The sequence below is a fragment of the Corvus brachyrhynchos genome, unplaced genomic scaffold (genome assembly GCF_000691975.1).
Source record: "Corvus brachyrhynchos isolate BGI_N302 unplaced genomic scaffold, ASM69197v1 scaffold16, whole genome shotgun sequence".
NCBI lineage: Eukaryota > Metazoa > Chordata > Aves > Passeriformes > Corvidae > Corvus > Corvus brachyrhynchos.
The window spans coordinates 286,534-307,949 of NW_008238643.1; the positions used below are offsets into that span (position 1 = coordinate 286,534).

At 36.4% G+C, this 21,416-nt stretch overlaps 1 protein-coding gene across 1 annotated transcript in view; it reads right to left on the minus strand.

The window, feature by feature from the left end:
* Nucleotides 1-13,199: 13,199 nt before the first annotated feature.
* GABRG2 (gamma-aminobutyric acid type A receptor gamma2 subunit) overlaps nucleotides 13,200-21,416 on the minus strand; it is a 67,182-nt gene continuing 58,965 nt past the window's right edge. The window contains exons 8-11 of the mRNA XM_017737475.1: nucleotides 20,527-20,679; nucleotides 18,779-18,984; nucleotides 16,642-16,665; nucleotides 13,200-15,199 (exon numbers count right to left, since the gene is read on the minus strand). Of these exons, the coding sequence (XP_017592964.1) occupies nucleotides 14,924-15,199; nucleotides 16,642-16,665; nucleotides 18,779-18,984; nucleotides 20,527-20,679 (659 nt within the window). The 3' untranslated portion in view covers nucleotides 13,200-14,923. The remainder of the gene's footprint in view (nucleotides 15,200-16,641; nucleotides 16,666-18,778; nucleotides 18,985-20,526; nucleotides 20,680-21,416) is intronic.

Genomic DNA, 21,416 nt, shown 5'->3' on the forward strand with positions numbered 1-21,416 from the left:
AGTCTAGATAGCTTTTAGTATTTCAGAAGTTTCTAACAAAAGTATGTACTTGTTTGCAGGGTAGAGAGAAATGGAACATATCAACTGCCTGCCTTCTTTTCTCTGGCACAGTTGCTGCTGTCCTGAAAGAGGCACAAACCTCAGAGCAGGGAAACAATGGGGTTATGTGGTGTGCACTTCCATTTTCAGAAAAAGGAAACTTGGAGGTTCATGAGTGCAGCCGAAATGTAGAGGGGTAAATTATTTTCTAAATATTTTGACTTTTAACTAGATTACTAGCTAGATCTACCATATTTACCCCTCATGTGCTGCCTCTCCATAATTTTCTTTTAAAATGAGATTTGTTTAGTGTGAATGCTGATTAAATGCAAATTTTTATGTAGTACTAAGATTTGTATAATCAAAACCTGATTTTAACAACTAGAAATAGTTTATAAAGTTCAAATTAAACAATCAGGAACAGAATGTATCTAATCTGAGTTTGGTGATCAAGGCACAGGACTGAACACTTGAGCAATCCAATTCGTATTTTGAGAGTTCTCTATAGGCTGCAATGCAGAACTTGTAATGAATTGATAAAATATAGATAGTTTTGAGTGATAAAAAGGGTAAATCAATTCAATTAATTGTCACCACAATGTTTGTGTATGGCTGTTCTGTTCATAATGTAACTATGGAATTTATTTTAATATGTGTATTTAAGGAAATAGGTCTTAATTTTTTTCAGTTTTGATTTTTAGATGGAGCTCCATCAAGATTATAGAAGCTAGGAAAAAAAAGCTGTCATGATTTTAGTAAATTAACTTATTTAAGAGTTCAAAGCAAGCCACCGATATGCAATACATACAAATTTTTAGGTTAATCAAGAAATTTAGAGAAGTTAAATACGGAGCAGAATGTTTCCTAATACCAGAACAAGCAATATGGATATTTTAATGTGAGTTTGCTGCTAGAACACCCTGCAATTTCTTGCTGGTACTGAATATTGAAAATTGACAAAATAATTAATAATAATGTATGAAATTATTTTATTGATTTATATTTACAGTGGAAACTGGTGCCAGTTAGTTACAAGAGACTCAAAAGTTCGGACTCCCAATGGCAGTTGGAGGTTCAAAAAGGAGAAGGAGATAAAATGCAATCCACTAATGCTCCAAAATAGGAAGTTAAAAAAGGTTTGCAAACTCATGTATTCCTACTGATAGATCAGATTGCTGCCCATGCTAAGAACTTTCATATATATATGGTCTTTAGTGTGATTTGAATTATCCCATTGTAAACTTAGGATGCATTGGACTCTTAGAGAGTGCTCTGTGTGCAGGATGATGGTCCAGGATGTTTCTTCAACCAGAGACACTGAGGTACAAAGGTATGTGGAGTCAGGGCACTCTACATTTAGTGCTGTCAAAATACAATACAATGGAGCAATAGTTGTGACTTGCTGATATTTTGCTCAAGAGAAAACTGAAATCGAGTATGTCTGTGCTGTTAGAAACTGATGTCAAAACTTCAGGGAGCTGCAGAAGTACAAGAGAAAAAGATGTAAAACAAAATCACAGCGTGATCTTGGGGTCTTTAGAAGTACACTTTCAAAATGATCCTTTGTATTCCTAAAAAAGGAAGCGGTACTTGAGACAGTGATGGCTAAAAAGGTTTTGTCCCAGTTACAGGGATTTTTCGCCCCAAGCAGGTGGACACCATAGTGCAACGTGTTTCCCAAATTCCTGTGGAAGAAACAGGAGGGAGTGTTCCATGCAATCTCAGGCCAACAGCTATGGCTTATTAAAAAACATAGCCATGGGATGCAGTAGAATCAAAACAGACAGTCTTGCCACCTCTCATCACCCCTGGAGTTTGGTTTTAAAGTGACGAAACAACCAGCAAGACCCACAGCTTGGGAACCAATCAATTTAATTCACTGTAGACAGAAAATATTGGCTTGCAACAGCTCATGTTTTATATTGTATGGCCACAGCACACAAGTGCCAGTGTTCTGCTGCATCTTCCAAGATTCAAAGTGATTTTCAGAAGAAAACAGGTCAGAGATTTTGGCTGGTGTACATACGATATAACCTGATCTGTTTTGCCCCATTAGTGAGACACTCTTATGGTTCCATTCTGACCTGGGGTACATGCAGGGTTGCAATCCATTCTCAGCAGGTTTGGTACTGGTGGAAGTGGGTACACTAGGATTCCACGCATTGTGACAAACTTCTGTTGGGGTCTAAGAGATATGGAAGACGCTCACAGTTTGTGAGTGCATCAGTTGGGGGTGCAAGGCTCTGTATCACATTGCCATTAACATACTTCCTCTCCAGATTTGCACATTCAGAACATTGAAGTCCTAATGGACTTTTATCCAGAACAAAACCCGTCTTCTCCCCTCCCACAAAATCTGTTAGATTTCTGTATGACTTTAAGAAAAGGGAAATGAACTTGCCTGGTTGATGTAATTGTGAATTATTTTAGGATTTGCATTGTGTCATTCTTTATTCTATGAGTAGTCCCAGGAAAAATTACAAGGGCTGCAGAATTTGTGGAAAACGAGTCATTTATTCAGAAGCATTTGCAGAAAATAATTGCTGATCCTCTGTGAGGGATGGTGAGATTTTTCACATATTTTTAATTAAACTGAAAACTTCTGTGTTTGCATAATAGGCTGCTTTGCTTGCTTGGTTGCATACTGGTTTTGCTCTTTTTAATGATTTCTGTTTCTTACGCAAGAATCCTTTTCACCATCCTTTTGCTCTAAGCAGTTTGTTGTTGTTCACAGTTGTATTTTCACTGACAGTTTGCTTTGCTGTGTTTTCAGTGCATAAAGACCAAAACATACATTTCAGTCTCAATGACTTTCATTTTAGATTAGGAAAACTGAAATACAAAGTGAGAACAAATATAAAATCTTCATGAGAGAGAAAGCAAAGAATCGTTAAGATCTGCAGTTTAAAAAACTCTGTAAACCTTTCATCTTTAATCCTCTTACAATGCTGTCACTGGCTGACAGGCAGGTGGGGAGATTTTCCATTTTATGGCATAGAAAGGACAGATCTGTGATTAAGGCATAAGTTGGGCCTCAAAGGATTCTAGTTCAGTTTACATCTTTTGATATAAACTTTGTACGGATGTTAGTTTAGTCTTCACATTGCTTGTATCTTTTTTTTTTTTCCTTTTCTCTGCAAGGATAGCATTCCTTTGTCTATTTAGATGTCAAAGTATCAAAAATGTTGGTTTTTGCAGTGGAACTCTAAACTTTGCTATAATCTGAAATTTAGGCCTCCGGTTCAGGGATGCAGTTGTGCATGTGCCTAATCCCTGTGGGAAGTCAGACTAACAGTGTATTCAGTGTGTCTCCATACACCCACTTGATGCTGAAGAAGGAACCCATATCAGAGAAATTCAATGTACCAAACAATGCATCTATTAACAATATAAAATTTGCATAGTACAAACATTCAGCTAATTTCAGTGTTGGGGGTATATTTACATTTCAGTGTATTGCTAACTCTGCACTACAAGCAAAAAATGAATATTCATCTTTTTGGTGCTGCACAGACAGCAGTGGTTTCAAGGGCAACTTCAGTAGAGTTTGAAATGCATATCAACATTTTAAAACATTCTTATTGGAAGGTTTTACTTTTTACTCGTCATCTGACATAAAGACAGTGTATTTTGATGTTCACATTTAGTTGTGAGTTTATATCTCATCTTTTATGCTGTTCATCTCATCATGGAATCAGGTTCCTTTTCAGCTGAGAGTAACGTGCCTTGTTTTATTTTAACCTAAGTTTTGTGCAATGGGCAGCTGTGTGACCCCTCATATAATATTCAATCTTTTAGACTTACAGTATCAGTCAAGCAAAGATTTCTACACAAACAAAAGAAATGAATTTGTGATGGTTTGGCAAGCAAAACATTTTTTTTCCAACTAGTGAAAATAGAAAGTTGTTTTTTAATTGCACATTAGGAAACCTTAAATTGATGGCTTCTTGATAGCCCATCTGACATCCTCTGCTTACAATTTTAATGTTTACAAGAAAGGCAAATGGTGTCTCAAGGTGATTTCTCACTTTTTCCAGAGTCTGTAAAATAGGTCAAGGAGGAAACAAACCGACTTGAAAGAATGGAAAAAGTGAGAAGAGGCTTGAACAAATGGCCTGTGCATTTACCACTTCTTCCAATAGCAATATCATCAGAAAAGTTCTTGGTAGGAATAATTGCTTGGCAGTGTGAGCCAATTTATCCTTGTTTTGCTTGCAGATCATGGAGACTGTAGAGCACTACAGGTGGAAAGTTTTGTGAAGGTGTCCAGGATTGCTGCAGTCTCTGTCTCCCTAGGACTTTTGTCATTTTGTCCTAGACAATATAGAAACCGAGTCATCCTCCTACCATCTAGTGGACTTACATTCATTTCCACCTTTTATTCTTCTTCAAAGACAGCCTTCAGAAATACATTTTCTGTTCCTCATTGTCTCCAAATATGTATGTCAGTCTTAAATGGATTAAACTCAAGAAAAGGGTGTAGGGTCCACATCCTTGGTTTCTACAGTAGCAAATGGAATTTCTTCCAAGATTGCCTGCATGAGTTAGTATGAGGTACAATTGTAGGGTGATCACCTAGAGGAGGATTCTGGTGTCTTGAAACTGGAGAATCTTAATTTTATGTAAAATTCTAAGTCAAAAATTAGGGAATTACTATGGGGACAGAGAGACTAAATCCTGGCATTTTCACTGCTCATGAGTGACCTGTTCTGACATGTGAGATCATATTTTCCTTCTGCTGGTAAGGAACTAAGATGACTACTTTCATAAGGTTAATAAATAAGCTGAAAGAGCCTGAATGTTGGCTATAGGTTGCTATAGGCTTTGTTAACTTGAGGTAAAGAGACGTTTTAGATTCAAAATAGAAGGAATAATGCAGTATATCTTTATATGTTATCCCCCAACCTGCAAAAACACCCAAACCAGAAATCCCTTGAGGCAAGAGGGTCCGCTTCTGTCTAGAGGTGACATTCATAGTGCTTCCCTCCTTAATGGGGTTGGGCAGTTTGCTAGACAGTTTGAAAATGCAAAGCAGTGCTTCTCCTTCTCTCCAAGTAGAATATTTCACAAAGAATATTTGGGTATAGTTTATGAAAATCATAAAATGGTCCACTTTCTTGTTTTCAATATTTACTGTAAAATATGTAGTATGGTTAAATTGAAGATTACCTATGAAGATGGTATACCCAGCTGGTACTTTAAACATTTAGTGGTAGAGCAAGCATATTAAAGGTATGAGTGAGATACACAGTAATGAATATTGACTCTTTATGCACCTTAATATTTAACTTTATATAAAAAAGTGTTAAAAAGAGATGATGTATCACTGAAGTGATAATTTTTTAAAATCCTGTATGTACCTGTCCAACAATCTGAGGAAAAAATGTTCATTAACTTGTGAAGAACCTTGTAACTGTCTCCTACATTTATCTTTTTTATGTTAATCTGTGGATCTCTGTTGCCGTCTATACCTCTCTGTGAGTTTGAGTGTAGTCAGAAAAATCCCTGACAAAATGTGACAAGGCACACCTAAGAGATAGTTCTGCACCTTTTGCGGGCATTTTTGCTAATGCAGGTTAGAACATTGTTCTGCACTTGTGAGCTTGTGTGGGAGATCCCAGCAGGGATTTCTTTGGTCCCTCTTTGGTTCCTCCACCTTACATGGCGGGTGTGTGGGATTGAAGGCTCCTTACGAGCCTGGACATGTCACATGAAGGAGCTCTGTCCTGTGTCAGTTTGAAGGCCATTTCACCTGAGTTTTACAACATACACTATTGAAATGTCAGCTTTTTCTCTACGTGAGATCTGGAGAAAAAGTGAAGATACGAATTCTGAAGTTCCCATAGACAACTAAGTGGTAACTTGCCAAGTTACCTTTTTTTGGTGATCTAACTTCTCTCCTTAGGTTTTAATGGTCTAAAAATATCACTGTCCTGGGCTCTCTGTGGCTTCTGTGCTGTAGCTCGGGGTGCAGCGATCTTGCAAGAGCATCTTGTTAGCGAAGCCTCTCGGCAGGATCAGCCACACACTCACACACGTGCACGCACAAACACGCGGATGGCTTCAGTAATATGGCTCAACGGCAAAAAGGCAGGAAGGGTCTCTGTATATACAGAGTTCCACGGACGGAGGTTTATTGCAGCCACACTGTAAAGTGACCCAGGGACAAAGACAAGAAACAATGGAGCGTCTATGGAGGGTCTAGGTTTAAGTACGGGCGGGGGGCAAGCACCAGAGACCAATGATCTGAGGGCACAGGGGTGGTACAAAGGTGGGACTGGGGAATGGGAGCCAATGGGGAAGCTCTGGGAGAGTGGCAAGGGACAAGGGCCAATGGGGGGAACCTGGAGTGGAGAACCTTCTAGGACATGAAACACATAAGGTAGCAAGGGGGCTGGGCAGCCAACAGCCAGCCAGGAATGCAGAACTGGGGTACATTACCATAACAGAACAAAGCATTCTGGGAGAGGCTTCTCTTCTCACCCTCAGCTGACTGAAGTCTCTGGTATTAGGGACTTTCTTACCCGAGAGCTCTTTGCCTGTTGTAACTCAGGCTAACCAGCCACCACAACAATATACTAAGGACAGGTGACATGATATTTAAATTTTAAGAAAATTGTGCAAAGAAGGCTTTAGAAAGAAAATTGGTATCTTGTGCTGAACAGGAGGAAACGAAACAGAAATGCAGATTTACAGAGCTAATTATGGATGGTAACTTTATTTTCAGGTGGGGATATATTCATTGCTAGTTGTGACATAACTCTCCAATGGTTCTGATTTTTGAATAATAACGTATTCCAAATCAGTGGAAAAGAGAAGTGTAAACTTTAAGAATGTTAATTCTTAAAAAGTATCTAGTAAGTTTTTAATTTATGGTTTCCATTATTTTACCATTTTTTCAGAGATACAGTTCTTTACTTTCATTTCCTATGTAATTATTTTAATTTTTTTCTTTATAAGTAAAGCACTCCTTTTGTATTCTAACTCTTCAAAAAGCATATTCCTCGTAACTGGTAATAATTGCAGAACATCTTTAGAAACTGTTGCTGTTTAGGATAAAATGCATCCTGTTCTACTGTGGCATGAATGATTTTGATTAGCATTCTGATTAATATTTTGCCTACTACTTATGAGTTAAACAGAACTTTTCAAGTTAGTAAGATTTTTATAACTAAACCTGAAAAACTGGTACTTTCCTTTTCTGTTTCAAAATGTTCATTGAATACATTTTCTAGGCAACATCAGAATGTCAGTCCATTTATTGGAACAGTGATAAGTGATTCAGGTAGGATATAATTATTTGTACTAGTAATCAAAATGATGTAGGGATCTGGTGTACTACTTCTTATAGGAATGGTCATGATGGTCTTAGTCTACCAACACTAATTTACTAAATTACTGTACTCTGAATTTTTCTAAGATGTTTAGAAAGACAAATAGAGAACAGAAACTAAACTGCCAATACTTGTCTCTTTCTTTACATAGAAATGTTTATTAAAAAGTTAATTTAGAGTTTTTATTTTTTAAAACTTCCTCCCAAATACCACTTTTTAGTTCTATGGGTTTTTTTGGGATTTTTTGGATGACGGGGTAAAATAAGGGCATCTTTAAAAAGGAGCATCTTCTGCCCTTCTACTTTTCCTTTCCACCATGTATGAATTCAATAGTACTGGGATCTCGTTTCTTCTGTGCCTGGATGCCAGGGAGGGTGGGAGGGAAGGCAGAAGGAGCAATAACAGAGTACTTAGCATTTATTTGGCAAAATCCCCAGAAGAATTTTTACAGTTATCTCAGATGTACATGGGATGTGAACTTCAGCCTGTTTGCATAATCAAAACCCATGTGTCTGCATTAACTCAGCATTATAGGCTCTTCCCCTTTGTACAGGAAGGAAAAACATCCTCTGGAGACTGAAATGTGTGTTCATGCAATGAGCTTGTATTCAGCTCATCCCCTAGGAAATATTACCATAGCAAATATTATTTCAGATTTGGGATGGATTTTATCCTTAAATTACCTGTTTTATCTTTAAATTCCCTGTAAAGGACAAAATTGCCAACAGAGGGGAAAAAAAAAAACTGGATCAGATTATTTTCAAATTTCAAAGATTTTGAACAGTGCCACCCAGTTCACTACTTTACCAGGCAGGCATCCTGTAGTTTTGTTCACATCTCAATAGCTCTAAGTTACGCAATTACAGGAGAGATGTATCATTTACACTTTACATTTCTTAAGCAGGTTTTGCTGCAGTTTTATTTTGTGGACTGTTTTTGTTTTTTAGACTTATTTCTTCTATATGCCAAATACTTGAGCTGAAGAACAAATGTTTTATTTTGATTCAAACATAACATGTAGTAAACCACCTTCTCTCCTGCCTGTATAGTCTCTACCTGTGATTCTTTGATGCTGAGAATCTCCCAAGGGCCATCCAGGGTAGATTGACCAGTGTATAATTTTCCAGCAGAATTGCTGAAGACTCCTAAGAAATTGGCAAAGCTACTGGAACCAGCTAGAAATGTATGGAAGGTGTTACTTGAGGTTTGAAAGAATCGATGATGTCTGTTTTGGCTTGACCATTGTCTTTGCTTTCCATAAATACTTGAGGAGCTTCAGCATCTGTAGGCAGTACCCTCAGGTGCTTGAAGCCAGCAGGACAGGTCCTATATGGGAGGGCATGGTTTGGGTGAGATTTATGCCACACCTGGATGCTGTCAGGGTCTGCAGATTATGCCGATATGGGCACTCTCTGAGCAATTCAGCATAAAGGGATGGGCCATAACAAGAGCTGGCGGCATCAGCTCTCCTGAAAGCAAGTAAAATAAAGGTGAACTTGAAGTTAGCAATTGGTCAGTCTTACCTCTTTTTTGTTTCCTGGTATTGAATTCATTAACTCTATGATTTCACTTACAGCTTCTTTAGAAGCAATAGTTTTCAAATTGCAATAATTTTTCAGGGTTGAAATGGAATCACCGATTTAGGTGAAACTGTGGGGTGGTGATTTATGGGACAGAAGCATTTGTGCAAGAAAGATCCAGAACTGCTAAATTAGCAGGAAGCTGTCAAATTCAGGTGAATGTAACTGAGGGCAAAGGAATTGGAAAGCGCACAAGGAAAGTGCTCTCTTCTATAAGAAATGTCGCTGTGGCAGCAGATTAAAGAGTTGTGATATAAGTAGAACAAGAATGAGAAGCAGAAAAGCTTTTGAAATCAGAATAGATTTGTGAGACTGTAGAATTGCTAAAACTACCTGAAGAGTCTTTTCCTTCTAGTCCTAAGGGAAACACTGAAATGAATTCTGAGAATTTATGGTTATTCATTGTTTTGTCTATACAAACATGGAGACGTTTTAAAATTTTTTTATCTTAGTAAAAACATGGTAAATTTACATGGGTTTTTTTTATTATTTAATACATCAAAGTATCCAGCTATGCTAAATCATCTCTAGCAGGTCTGTCTGACTTTCAAGCAGTTTATAGCATGAGTTGCTATTTTTATAGACATCTTGTAATATTAGCTGTGTGGATGTCTCTGTGCTTGTGTCTCATTTTAGGAATGAAATGAGAAGTCTTGATTTGGAGCCTTTTTGGGGAAAGTTGGTGGCAGTTTTTGTGGGTTTTCTCCTTTTTTTTTTCTGTGCGTAAATTAATTAGGCTTCTCACAGCAAAATAACTGAATCTATAGTTAGGCTTATAGCATACACCTGAAAATTCTAAAAAGAGTGATGGCTGAGTAAGTCTTACCAGATAAAGGTTTTAATATGCCAGTATTAAAAAGCATGTTTCTGGTGGAAAGACTGATATTTCTAATATTTTTCATACTGGCTGAATTAAAGCGATATTAATATTTTCTCTTTTTTTTTTTCCCCTTTTCTCACTTTGATAATCAATATGAATTTTATGTGAATCCAAATGAGAATGTCTTATCCAGTCTAACATACCGTGGTTTGGTTTTGTTGTTTCCCACAAGAAAGGCAACCTTTTTTAAAATGTTTTTGTGAAGTAATTTGACATTCCTGGAATTAATTATTCAAATATGTTTTCTGACTTGTAAGCAAGCTTTTAGTTCATGCCTATTATTCAAGATCCTTTAAAGGTCATGAGCTGTCTTTCGCGTATTCAACAGGTATGTTTGTCATTGTAAATCTTGATTTTAAAAAAAGCCCCACAGTAGTTTGTAAGTAGGAAGTCTAAATCTTTTCATCTACAGAATCCTACTAAATAAGGAGGGGAAAGTGCACTGGCTTTTAATTTTTATAAATGGAACAATAGATCTCCCATGGGTATAATAAACTGATTTATCTGTGAAGCTTTTCATAAGATTTAATTAAGTTCTCAGCAAAGCAACTGAAATTTTGTTTTAAAGACAACACTTGCTTTTTAAAATGTTATTTTGTCCCCTGGGCTCTAATTATGTTGCATTTAGATGGATTCTTTATATTTTACTTTCCTTCTTTTCTTCACTCTTATTACTTGGTTCTGCCTTGGATGATCCCTTAATTTAAAATAGCAGGCTTTAGTCCCTCAACTGCAGAAGCCCATGAACAGACTTTATTTTTCATGAAGTCCTCATCTTGTAGCTAATAATTTCCAAATAACATTAACTTTCTGCCATGGCATCACTAAAATCTGTGCCTTTGTGCATGTAGATGAAGCCTGAATCCCAAAGGTACTCTATTAAAAGTTCAGAGGACTGCAACCTTCATTATTTTAGCCTTGAAAATTATTTTCTGTGGATCATTTTGCCTCTAATATGCCTTCTTAGCTTGTTGTTCTGGGCTGCCACTTTAGTCCATTAATGTATAAATTCTTTTGTTTGCTTGTCTAATTCAGTTCTCAGCTGCAGCCTGGATAGAGCAGATCGGGTTAATATTGACTTCAGCATCTCTTAATATCCAAGCCTCAGTTTCTCTCCTTAATTATCAAATTCTCCCACAAAGTCTTTTTTCACATTCTCCTGCCTTTCCTCTGAAGCATGAGAAACACTTCATCAAACCTGGAAAAGTCCTTGCTTTCCGATCCTTATTTTTGCATCTCATCTCTATCATAGTCCTACAGAACTCAGATTTAGTGGTAAGGCAGATAATCCAAAACTATATTTTCCAAAATATTTTTGGTTGCATATAAAAAAATGCTATCCACTAAAATTTTTGCAGTTAACAGATTTTTCTTGTTCCTTTTCTGACATTATTCACTTGCTTAATTATTTTATAAGTATACTTTTTTTTTTTCCCCTACACATTTTAATACTGAAGGGCTTTGGGGGCACAGGTGGAAGGAGGTCTAAATATTTGTACCTCCAATATTTGCTGCAATAGCTGTGTCATTGAAACTGACACATGTTATTGGGCCAGTCCAGCCAAGTTATAGCTTTATATAACTGTGGGAAAATGAGGTAGAAATGAGGTAGAGTGGATTTAAAAACAGACTCCTTGATTATTTTCCCCCCTTTTTGTGTGTGTGCATAGTTAGCATTTTTTATTGTACAGAGGCTAAAATTATTCCATATTGGCTTGGCAGAATATATTTTTTTGGGGGCTGGGTAACATAACAAATAAAAGAACTATTGTTGAGTCACATGATCTCCCTGAATACCAGCTCTTTATTTACAATCTGTGTTTGTAAATGGTATAAGTGTATAAAGATTTATAAATGCTTTGAAGGTGTCCTGTTTTGGTATAATCCCTGGGACAACAGTGTCTTGTCTCGGTCAGGATATTATATACTCTTGGAATATAAATAGCAACTGAATAATTGTGCCACTAGAGTACACTTGATAAAACTTTCAGTGACGATCTGAACACCCTCAGGCACATCCCAGAGCAGTAATATTTATTTGCAGTGTGATGAGCTTGAAAACATTTCAGCAAGCCTGATGCATCAGCAGTAAGTTTCTTCCCTGGAATGCAACTGGGAGGGTTAGTATGTATAATGTACATATTAGCATAATATTTTCTATAATATGTATATGTGAATGTGTCTATATAGATAGGTTTCTGGGCAGTTTTCTTCTGAATAATAACAGCACACCCAAATGTTATTTTGCCTACTGTTTTGTTTATTGTGGTGGCAGTCTGGCTTTACAACACGAAGGTATGTTTCTGTACTGATAAAATAATCTCTGTTAGAGGGAACACTTAATTAGCACTAGATTGCACTTCGGTGTCAAAATATTACTGGGAATTATGTGTTTCTCCATGAACCATTGTTTTGAATCACCTCCATTTTCCCCAGGAGGAAATGACAAAACCCCTCAGTACATGTGGCAGGAGCGAGGTGTTGGGTAATGACTAATTAAGGTCTTATTTCCTCTACTTTGTGTCGTGATGTATGGTGAGAAAAGTTCATTCGCTTCCTTAAGGCAGATGTGGCACACTTTTTCAGTTTGTGTGGTTTGCATTATTGAGGTGGGGATATAACAACTTAACTCATCCCTTGCTGGAAGGAGAAGCCAAACTTGCACAAGTGAGGGATCTGATCATTTGTTCCTCATTATTGCATCTGGTTCATTAATACCGCAGGTTTTCTTAGGCACAGGTAACCTGATGGCTGAAACGAGGTTGAAGGGCTCAGTGTCACTAATTAATTAATTTTGCAGATCAAGGAAAAAAAAAAATTCTATGTATGTTAACCAAATGCACTTGGACTGAGGGCTGGTTTAGGCTGAGTTTCATACTGATATGTATAAAACTTACTTGGGAGCAGAGAAAAAATCCAGGGAAAAATTGAAGCCTTAAATGTATAACATTAGTCACTCTTATTAGTTGCAAGAGACTAAAAGAAAGCTCTTAAATCTCTGACAACTGGGAAAAAAAAAATTAGAGATCAGTCTGGTACCAGTTGAAACACCTTCCCGTGTGAAAGGTGATTGACACTCATTCAGACAGTGGAGACTATCTCAGTAGATAAAGGAAGGTTTTTCTCTTCATTAGAGCACTTCCAATTCAGTGATTTCTTAAATTTTTTTTTTTTTAGAATAAGATAACCTTCAAAGGAGTTAGTCTACATTCTTGAAAGTTATGTGTAAGCCATTTGACTACAAAATGAGACAGTGCAAAGGGTTATAGGGATCATAGTCACTTATATTTAGGCAGCTGATGAATCCAACTGGTGAAGCAGTCCAGCTCTCAAAGCATGCTTTTAACAAACTCATCACAGAAAAACTGGAGTTGAGTGCAGCAGTTTTATTGAAAAAGTCCCAGGTGTGAGCAATTCCTTTATTAAAATGTTTTAAAATACACTGGAGTAGGAGCAATTGATGATCAAGGGATATTCCTTTTTTATACATTTTTATTTCCAAAACTATACAAACATTGGAAAACTTTCCTTTTCCTCCATTTTAATTAATAATAATTCTGTTGTGATAAGTTACAGATCTCCCTTTTCAAGCTGCGAGCCCGGTGTTCTGGAGGTGACATTTTGCATCTTTGACAATAAAAAAAACTCCAAAACTGTCAGTCATATTTACATGTGCTTAAGGTTGCATAATTGAACATCATACAGGTTCTGAAAACCAGTGGTTTTCAAGATTCACCCAGGTGGGTTGAAGGTTTTAAATACATACATAACTGCATACATGTGATTTAGTAGCCAAGACACCCTTTGTTCCATTTTATTTTCAAGGCTATCTATAAACTCTGTGCTAGCCATGGTAAAGGTTTGATGTAGTAAAGGTACTCACTGAGTGAAAGCAGCACTGACAACAACTATTGCTGATCAAGGACATGAATGGGCAAAAAATTGTGTGTATATATACAATACGAAGTCTAATGTTCAAAATTAACTTGAAGCTCTTATGTAAAAATAATGTCTAGAATAAAAGCTATTTTCTGGACTAGATTAACGAATAAAAGACCCCCACAAACACTTGTGTTAGGAAAAAAAGTAGAGCTCAACATGGGAAAAGAACAATAGAAGCACATGGATTAAATTCGGAAGCTGATCTTGCAATGTATAGTTACTGGAGACTGAGTTGAAATAGAGCAACATTATCAATGGGAAATGAAGGCTACAACTGCAGAGGACACATACATTACACTTTATGAGCTATTATATTGGCCATACAGATTTGTCTATATGTTATTTATTTGAATCCTTAAGGCTTCTCTAATGTCTTGCATGACAGTGCTGTCTGCTTGGATCTTCCATGCATGAGGGAAACGGGCAGTTTTTCAAGAAAAAAGAAAATTAGGTTTGTCCACATTTCAATTACAATAGCACATCCAGAGACACAAAATAAAAGACAAAACTCTATGGTACCTTTTTTCATTTATTTTGGCCCCAAAAGATGCATGCATTAGACTTTATGTACTACAAGGTATTGAAATATTTACAGCATTGTACATGTGCTCTTAAAGGGATGGCAAAGGGAAAGTTCTGTTTTCATCTTGGTGGGAGTAGAAGTTACCTTTCCTAGCCTAATAATACCTATTCAAAGTGAGAGATGACTCTTCCAAAAAGAAAAGCCCACAGAGACTAAAGCTATAGCATAATTATAGCCAATGATAACAAACTGTACAGCACTTTACCTAGGAATTTTCCTCTCTCTCACTCCTGTTTGGAATCACAGTATCAACTGTTAAGTGATGTTGCTATGCTCCCCTTGCCCTGTCTGCCCTGTTTCTCTCTATTCCAGTAGATACAGCTGTATATTACCTGTTTACAGGATTTTATTTTTAAATTATTTTGGCATATGGAATGGACATGTAATTCACAATAACCTGATGGCAAATTTTGGACAAACGATATGACTGATATTTACGGGATTATGGCACTAAAGAATTCAGATCACTATAAAGCGCATCATAAATACTTCAAGTGGATTTAGGAAACCATCTCTCTTAAGAAATTCAGTGAGTAAGGCTCATATCACTGATTTCCTACTGCTTTTACAGGTACAGATATGATACCCAATACACCAGGTTAAACAAACAGAAGGCAGTTGGGAAGAAGATCCGGGCATAGGAGTCCATTTTGGCAATGCGGATGTGTATTCTGCCATGCCGCCACGCTCCCGTCCGACAATCCTCAAAGCAGCAAAAAAAACTGGCACAGTCCTTGCCATCAAGACACTCATACCCATACTCTTCATCCCTTTCTTGGAGGTGTGTAGCATTGTTCATTTGAATGGTAGCTGATCGGGGGCGGATGTCGATAGTAGGTGCCTAAAGTGGAGTAGCAAAAAAAGAAAAACATGGCAGAGGGAGAAACGTTGTTATTATCACCAGACCAGCCAGGAGATAATGGTCAACATGAGCATGATGGTTGTGGGGGGGTACATGGGAAATTGCTGAGGTGTTCTAATGGTGGTATTACCTTGAGCTAATTAAAGTTAATCACATCATACCCCTTACAGGAAAGCAACCTAAATAAGTCTAAAGTTAACAGCTATGGGCAATGAGCTTCAAAGCTAAACCGAGTAAATATTAGAGGTTAAATGAAGCATCCAGGAATGTAATTGATGGTATTTTGAATTTTTGTTTTATATTTTACATAGTTGCTTGATATCTGAAAGCAATTTGTGTATCACACGTGAAAGGAACTGAACAATTAGAAATGCAGGATTTTAATAGGGCCGGTTCATGTTGAGAAAGCAAATACATATATACAAGAAAAAGGCAAAAACTAGGTCTTTTGAATAAGATTAGGAGAATCTCTATAAAACTCTCCAATTATTTGAATATATGCAGTTCACCACCTACTAATGTTCACCAACTAGAAGGTTCAACATGTTCCGAATTTTATATAGTAGCTGTACATATATATATACACACATATTTAGAATGAATTGAGCAATTTCAGCATTTAAAACACATTTTAGCCCTGGGTGAACACTGGGATGATAGGCATTGAAATTTCATGGTTTTAGGGTAGCATAACAATTCTGTTTCATAAGTATGTAAATTCAATGTAATTTATTTAATGTGGTTTCTTCTCCCCCCTTCCCCCTTCTTTTTTTTTTTAATAAAATATCAGCATTTCTGTATGGAGATAAGGTTTAGATGTGGAACACAGCTAGATATATTTGCTAATTTGCTAAGTGTGTTGATCCAGTGACAACATTAAAAATCTATATGCATCTTAAACCCTTTCAAAACTCTGACCTTTTTTTTTTGCAATAGAAACAGCATTTGAGTAATTGATGATGACATTGAGTTTCATTCAGGTCAACATCAGAACAGACTTGCTTTTATAATTAGGAGTGAAATCACAAAGGTTAAAAATCCAGGGTCAGAGCTGAGTTCTAAAAGGGTATATTGCAGGTTTTTACGACAACTGGTGTTATTGGATCCCATGGCAAATTCAGAGAGAGGAGCAGAAATGTTTTAAAATTAAACTCTCTTAATTCATGCAATCCAGTAATGTTGGTCACTCTTGAACGTAGGTAAGTTCAGAATTGTAGTCCATTTGTATTTGGGCTGCTGAATCAACTCTACAAATTTTTTAGAAATATGTAACCATTCTACTTAATTAGGAAGTACCTAGAGTAGAATGCTTAGTTGTCTCATTAATTAAAAGACCCAACAAAACACCACTCTTATCTAAGCTCTAACAGTTAAATTCAGCAGTTGCATGCAGTGAATTTCCATTCCAAAAAACATTATACCTTGAAGGAAAACATCCGAAGAAGCTTTCATTTTGTAGACAGAAAAGAGAATCAGAGGGTTTTGTTTTAAATTAAAGAAAGGAAAGAGAGACAAAAATAATGTAAATTAAAAATACATTTCTGAAACACGGTAAGTCACAAAGAACTAAATTTATAGAAAGGTTGGTATTACAGCAATTGAGACAATTATCTGTAGCATAAACCCCCACATTTTCAATTTGTCACTGTCTTGTCTACATCTGGGCCAAAGACGTAAGATATCAAACTCCTTTTAGATATTCATGTCCTGAGGGGATTCTAGTCTTTTATGCTGAGCTGTTTTGAAAAAGACATTCACAGTTTATAGAAGCACTTTTTAGAAAGAAGACTTTTTAGCTGCAGACTGTGCCCTGAACACTCTACTTTTGAGGTTTTTAGGCTCTGTGATTAGGATTCAGGCAAACATTTATAGTTCTGTTTCTTCCCAGATGCTCACAAATAAGCAGTGTAAAGAACAAGTTATTTGTCCTTTTATGGATGCTTTAAAGTGAAACAGCTAAATCTGAGGTGTATTTAGTTTTGCTCCTTTACCTGACTCCATAAGACACACATACACGCAGACACTTTTATTTCCACCTAACACAGGACACATCACTTTATCATTACTTTGTTTTATTACAGTCTACTTCTCAGCAGCTTTTACGCTTGAAATTATAGGAATAGTTTGTAGTGAAAGTTCCTTAATTGCTATTTTTCTATATCCATTTTTGTGATGTATTTTAAAACTAAAAGAAAATATCTTCAAAAGTCCTTGAATATTTTACCAGAGCAAATCCAAATTACTTTATTCTTTGTTAGATGCCTGAAATGGAGATGAAAATACTCTTTATTAACATAAAACATTTTTCCTTTACATAATTCACATATTTTTTTGGTTGGTTGGTTTGAGGGTTTTGTTGTGGGTTTGTTTGTTTGTTTGTTTGTTTATTTGCGGGGTTTTCTGTTTTGTGGGGTTGTTTTGGGTTTGTTTTTGTTTTTTAGGGTTTTTTTGGTAGATGATTAGGCTAAATGTTTTAGAGATTCTAGACAATACATTTGCCAGCTCAGTTGCCAAAGGCAGGGAGAAATCTGTCCTGGACAAAATAAGCAGCAAATTCTTTCCCTGTCTGGGCAAAAGCCCAAATCACTACTGAACATATTTTCAGGATTTTTTTATTGTTGCTATTATATACATTTTTTTTTTGTTATTGGGTAGCATATATCTGTAAGTATCATTATAAACTACTGCGAAATCACTTTCTAAGGCAGAGAAGTAGGTAAATGAGGTAAGAAATACAAGAAAAAGAATTTAGGGAAACAATGGAAAGGAAAGAGATGCTTAAGGGGAAGTTAGAAAAAGCACACACCACAGTTTGAATGTAAAAGTTTAACTGTATTCCTGATAAGCAAGATTGCCATGTCAATAATGTGGACATAAGTTAATGGCATAGAATATTGCTAATACTAAGACACAGAAACTGAGATCTTTTCTATAAAGAGATCTATAAATAGCATAAATAATGGCTTTGGTAGTTGTGATTTGCAGAACACTTTGGTTAAAAACGATCTTTATCCTAAGAAATTAATTGTGGATACAAATATGCAGCTAGCAAGACTTTCTCTTGCTTCTTTCCAGTCCCGTGAGATATTTTTCTCTCTCATGGAAGATATTAGTAGAGTTCTATAAACTATGAACACCTGTGACCTTGCAAAGATTTGTTTATAGTACAGTAGGAAAGTATTTTGACAATGGATGTTCAATCACCCCAAGGGGGTGGCTGATCCTTTGACCAATTAGACTATGAAGAAAAAAGTCTATAAAAGAGTTTGTAAAATAATTAAATAAATCAATCTTGCTGCACAATTCCTGCCTGTTGGATTTCTCCTCTCCTCCCTACCACTGTGGGACACCGTGATAATTATTTTCTCTGGCATCCAGAAAACTGTAATACATGAGCTTTTGATTCTCAAGGTGAATATTTACATTCCTATTGTTACAAAGTATGGGTATATATGTAATAGAAAAGTATGAAAAAAGGTGCCATTATAAAGAAGGATTTAAATGCTCTCTCAGAAAAACTAATTAAATTTTAGGCCTTGCTGGTAAAAAGATACATACTGGGTTTTTCTTCTTTTTGTCTTTATCCTTGCTTGGTTTTCTGTTGCTGACAAAGTAATGCAAAGTTCCATATTCCACCAGTGCAGAGAACACAAAAATAAAGCAGACTGACACAAAAAGATCCATTGCTGTCACATAGGAGACCTTGGGAAGAGATTTACGAGCAATTGTACTTAGGGTGGTCATTGTCAGGACAGTTGTAATTCCTAGCAGATAGATAGAAAACAAATAATATTACTTCAAGTAACAGACTGATTTTGCCAGTTATTTCTCTCTGATTGGTTTTGAAGTGTGCCTAGAGTTCAAACATATAGCACAAATATTCAATAGCACATTCTAGCAGTGAAATGCCAATTCAGTGGGAGCTTAGAGGATTAGTAGGGGTATGCAACATTTTTACATGGTCCCTGCCGGTGCTGCTCTGTAGAATACTTGTTTAGATGGATTCTGATTCTAAGAAATTTAATTCAGGGTTTTGGTTTTGTAGTTGGCTTCTGGGGAGTCTTTATTGAAAATTGAAGTTTAGTGTTTATGTGTTCAAATTCTTAAACAGAGCAAGAGCAGGGTCTACAAAAGAGAAGTACTGTGACATGCCTCACCATCCCTTCCCTTTCAGAACATTATTGTATGTACTGTGATGTGAAAAATGTTAAAAATGCATCAGAACATTTAAAATCTATCACATTTTATATGGCAAATTTCACACCATTGATACTACCTTCTTAGTGGTGCAAATAGACTTATTCTCAACAGAGGGATAAGTGTGTTTTGTGTATCCAAGTAAAATTTAAAGTAACAGCTGAATGCCTTTATTAATTATGTACTACTTTAAAGCAGATTTTTATAACCGCTTTTTAAGGAGGATGTGAAAAAAAACAATAAAATGCTTAAAGCTTTCTGTTATGGGAGCCACTGGCCCTCTGTTATGTTTCTTTCTAGGGAGACTGGAATTACAAGTGTGTCCCTTATTTTACACTCCAGTGCTCTCTGCTGTGGTTCTGTGAAGAAATGAAAATGCAGAAGAAAAAACTGAAATAATTCTCACTTGTGTGGATTTAATGTAGAAGAAGAAAATGTGTTAAAGTTTCTCTAGCTGAATGTTTGTGCTTTGCTATTTCTTATGGCTACAGCTGCTTTGCACAAGCAAGATTAATTTGGTCTCTCTTAGTTTATTTGTGGATAAGTTGCTACATGTGTAGAAATTTCTAATTGTGATTAATTGCATGTCACATTTTCATGTATAAGGTTTTGGATACTACCAAATTCAGTTGATTTTTTTGCCTGAAGTCTACATTTGATTGTTGGTCTCTAAAGTGGTCATGGTGTACATTCTCCCCTTATTACCACTTGGACACACACCCCAGAAAGGTGGATTCCTTCTTGGTAATTATTTAATTTGTGTTGCCAGTCACCAAGATATGGAAGTAGAATGAGTGAAACTAATGCATCCTGCCTCTAATCCAACCATGTGTCCCCATCCTCTTGATGTTTATAAAAAATACTGCTGTAACCAGAAAAAATGTGACAGCTTTTATTGTTGACAATTTACGATAGTCAGAATCTGACATCATAAAAAGGAAGAGATGCAAATACAGCTTAGACCGTGTTATTCCTTGGAAGTTACTGCATTCCTCTAAATGAGGAGAGTTCATGTGAAGTTGTCTCTTTTCATATTTACAAACTGGTGATCTGCAGAAGTGTCAATTAAACATCATAATGCTTGAAGAAAACAGGAAAGATAAACTCACCCAGTGATGTTCTGGCTGGAACTGCATCCTTATTAATCCAGAAGGAGACCCAGGACAAGACAACAATAAGTGTGCAGGGAATGTAGGTCTGAATAGTGAAATAACCCATTCTCCTGCTCAGGTTAAAGAAGACAGACATGACTACATAGTCTCCTGTAAAACAAAAGCAGAACAAAATAGAATAATACGTTAAAAAACCAACATAACATTTGTATGTAAGAGCTAGGGGTTTCCTATTCCATGTCTGGGGTGTGTGTATATAAATATTAAACTGATTCACCAGATATACTGATGACAAATACATGCATACATCATCTTCAACACTGCTGTAGCTCAAGATCCGGTGGATTTTCCACACTGTGAAAATAAAGTCGAGCAGATTCACTTAGGTAACTTCACTATATGATTTCAAGGGTAACCTCCCTTGCATAGAATGACTTCTACCCAAGTCACTCCTCATAACCAGGCCTGCCTGGTATGATCCTCTTGCAGCACCCCAGTGTGTGGTGGGGGTCCAGCCTTCTGAGAGTCTCTGTGTCCCTGTTAGTGTGCTCCCAACTTCACTCTCAAATGTCACATGCTTTCAGATGTACTTCCTAAATTATTCATGTTCTTAACTATTCTTCAGGGCTATGCTGTGTCAATAATTCATTTTTTTATTTGCCTGCAGATCATCTGTTGTATTTTCTCCTCTAAAATGATTGGAACCCACATTTCCTAAGTGACCCCAAAAGCTGGGTTAGAAGTTACTCTGGTGTACATAACACATCATTCTTATTCAGTAATTTGTGATTGTCTTTTCAGGTTCTTTTCCCCTCTCAAATTGTTAAGTAAATTCCATCTGGATTCAAGGATACAGCAAAACTTCAGTTTTTGATGTGGTTTTTTTG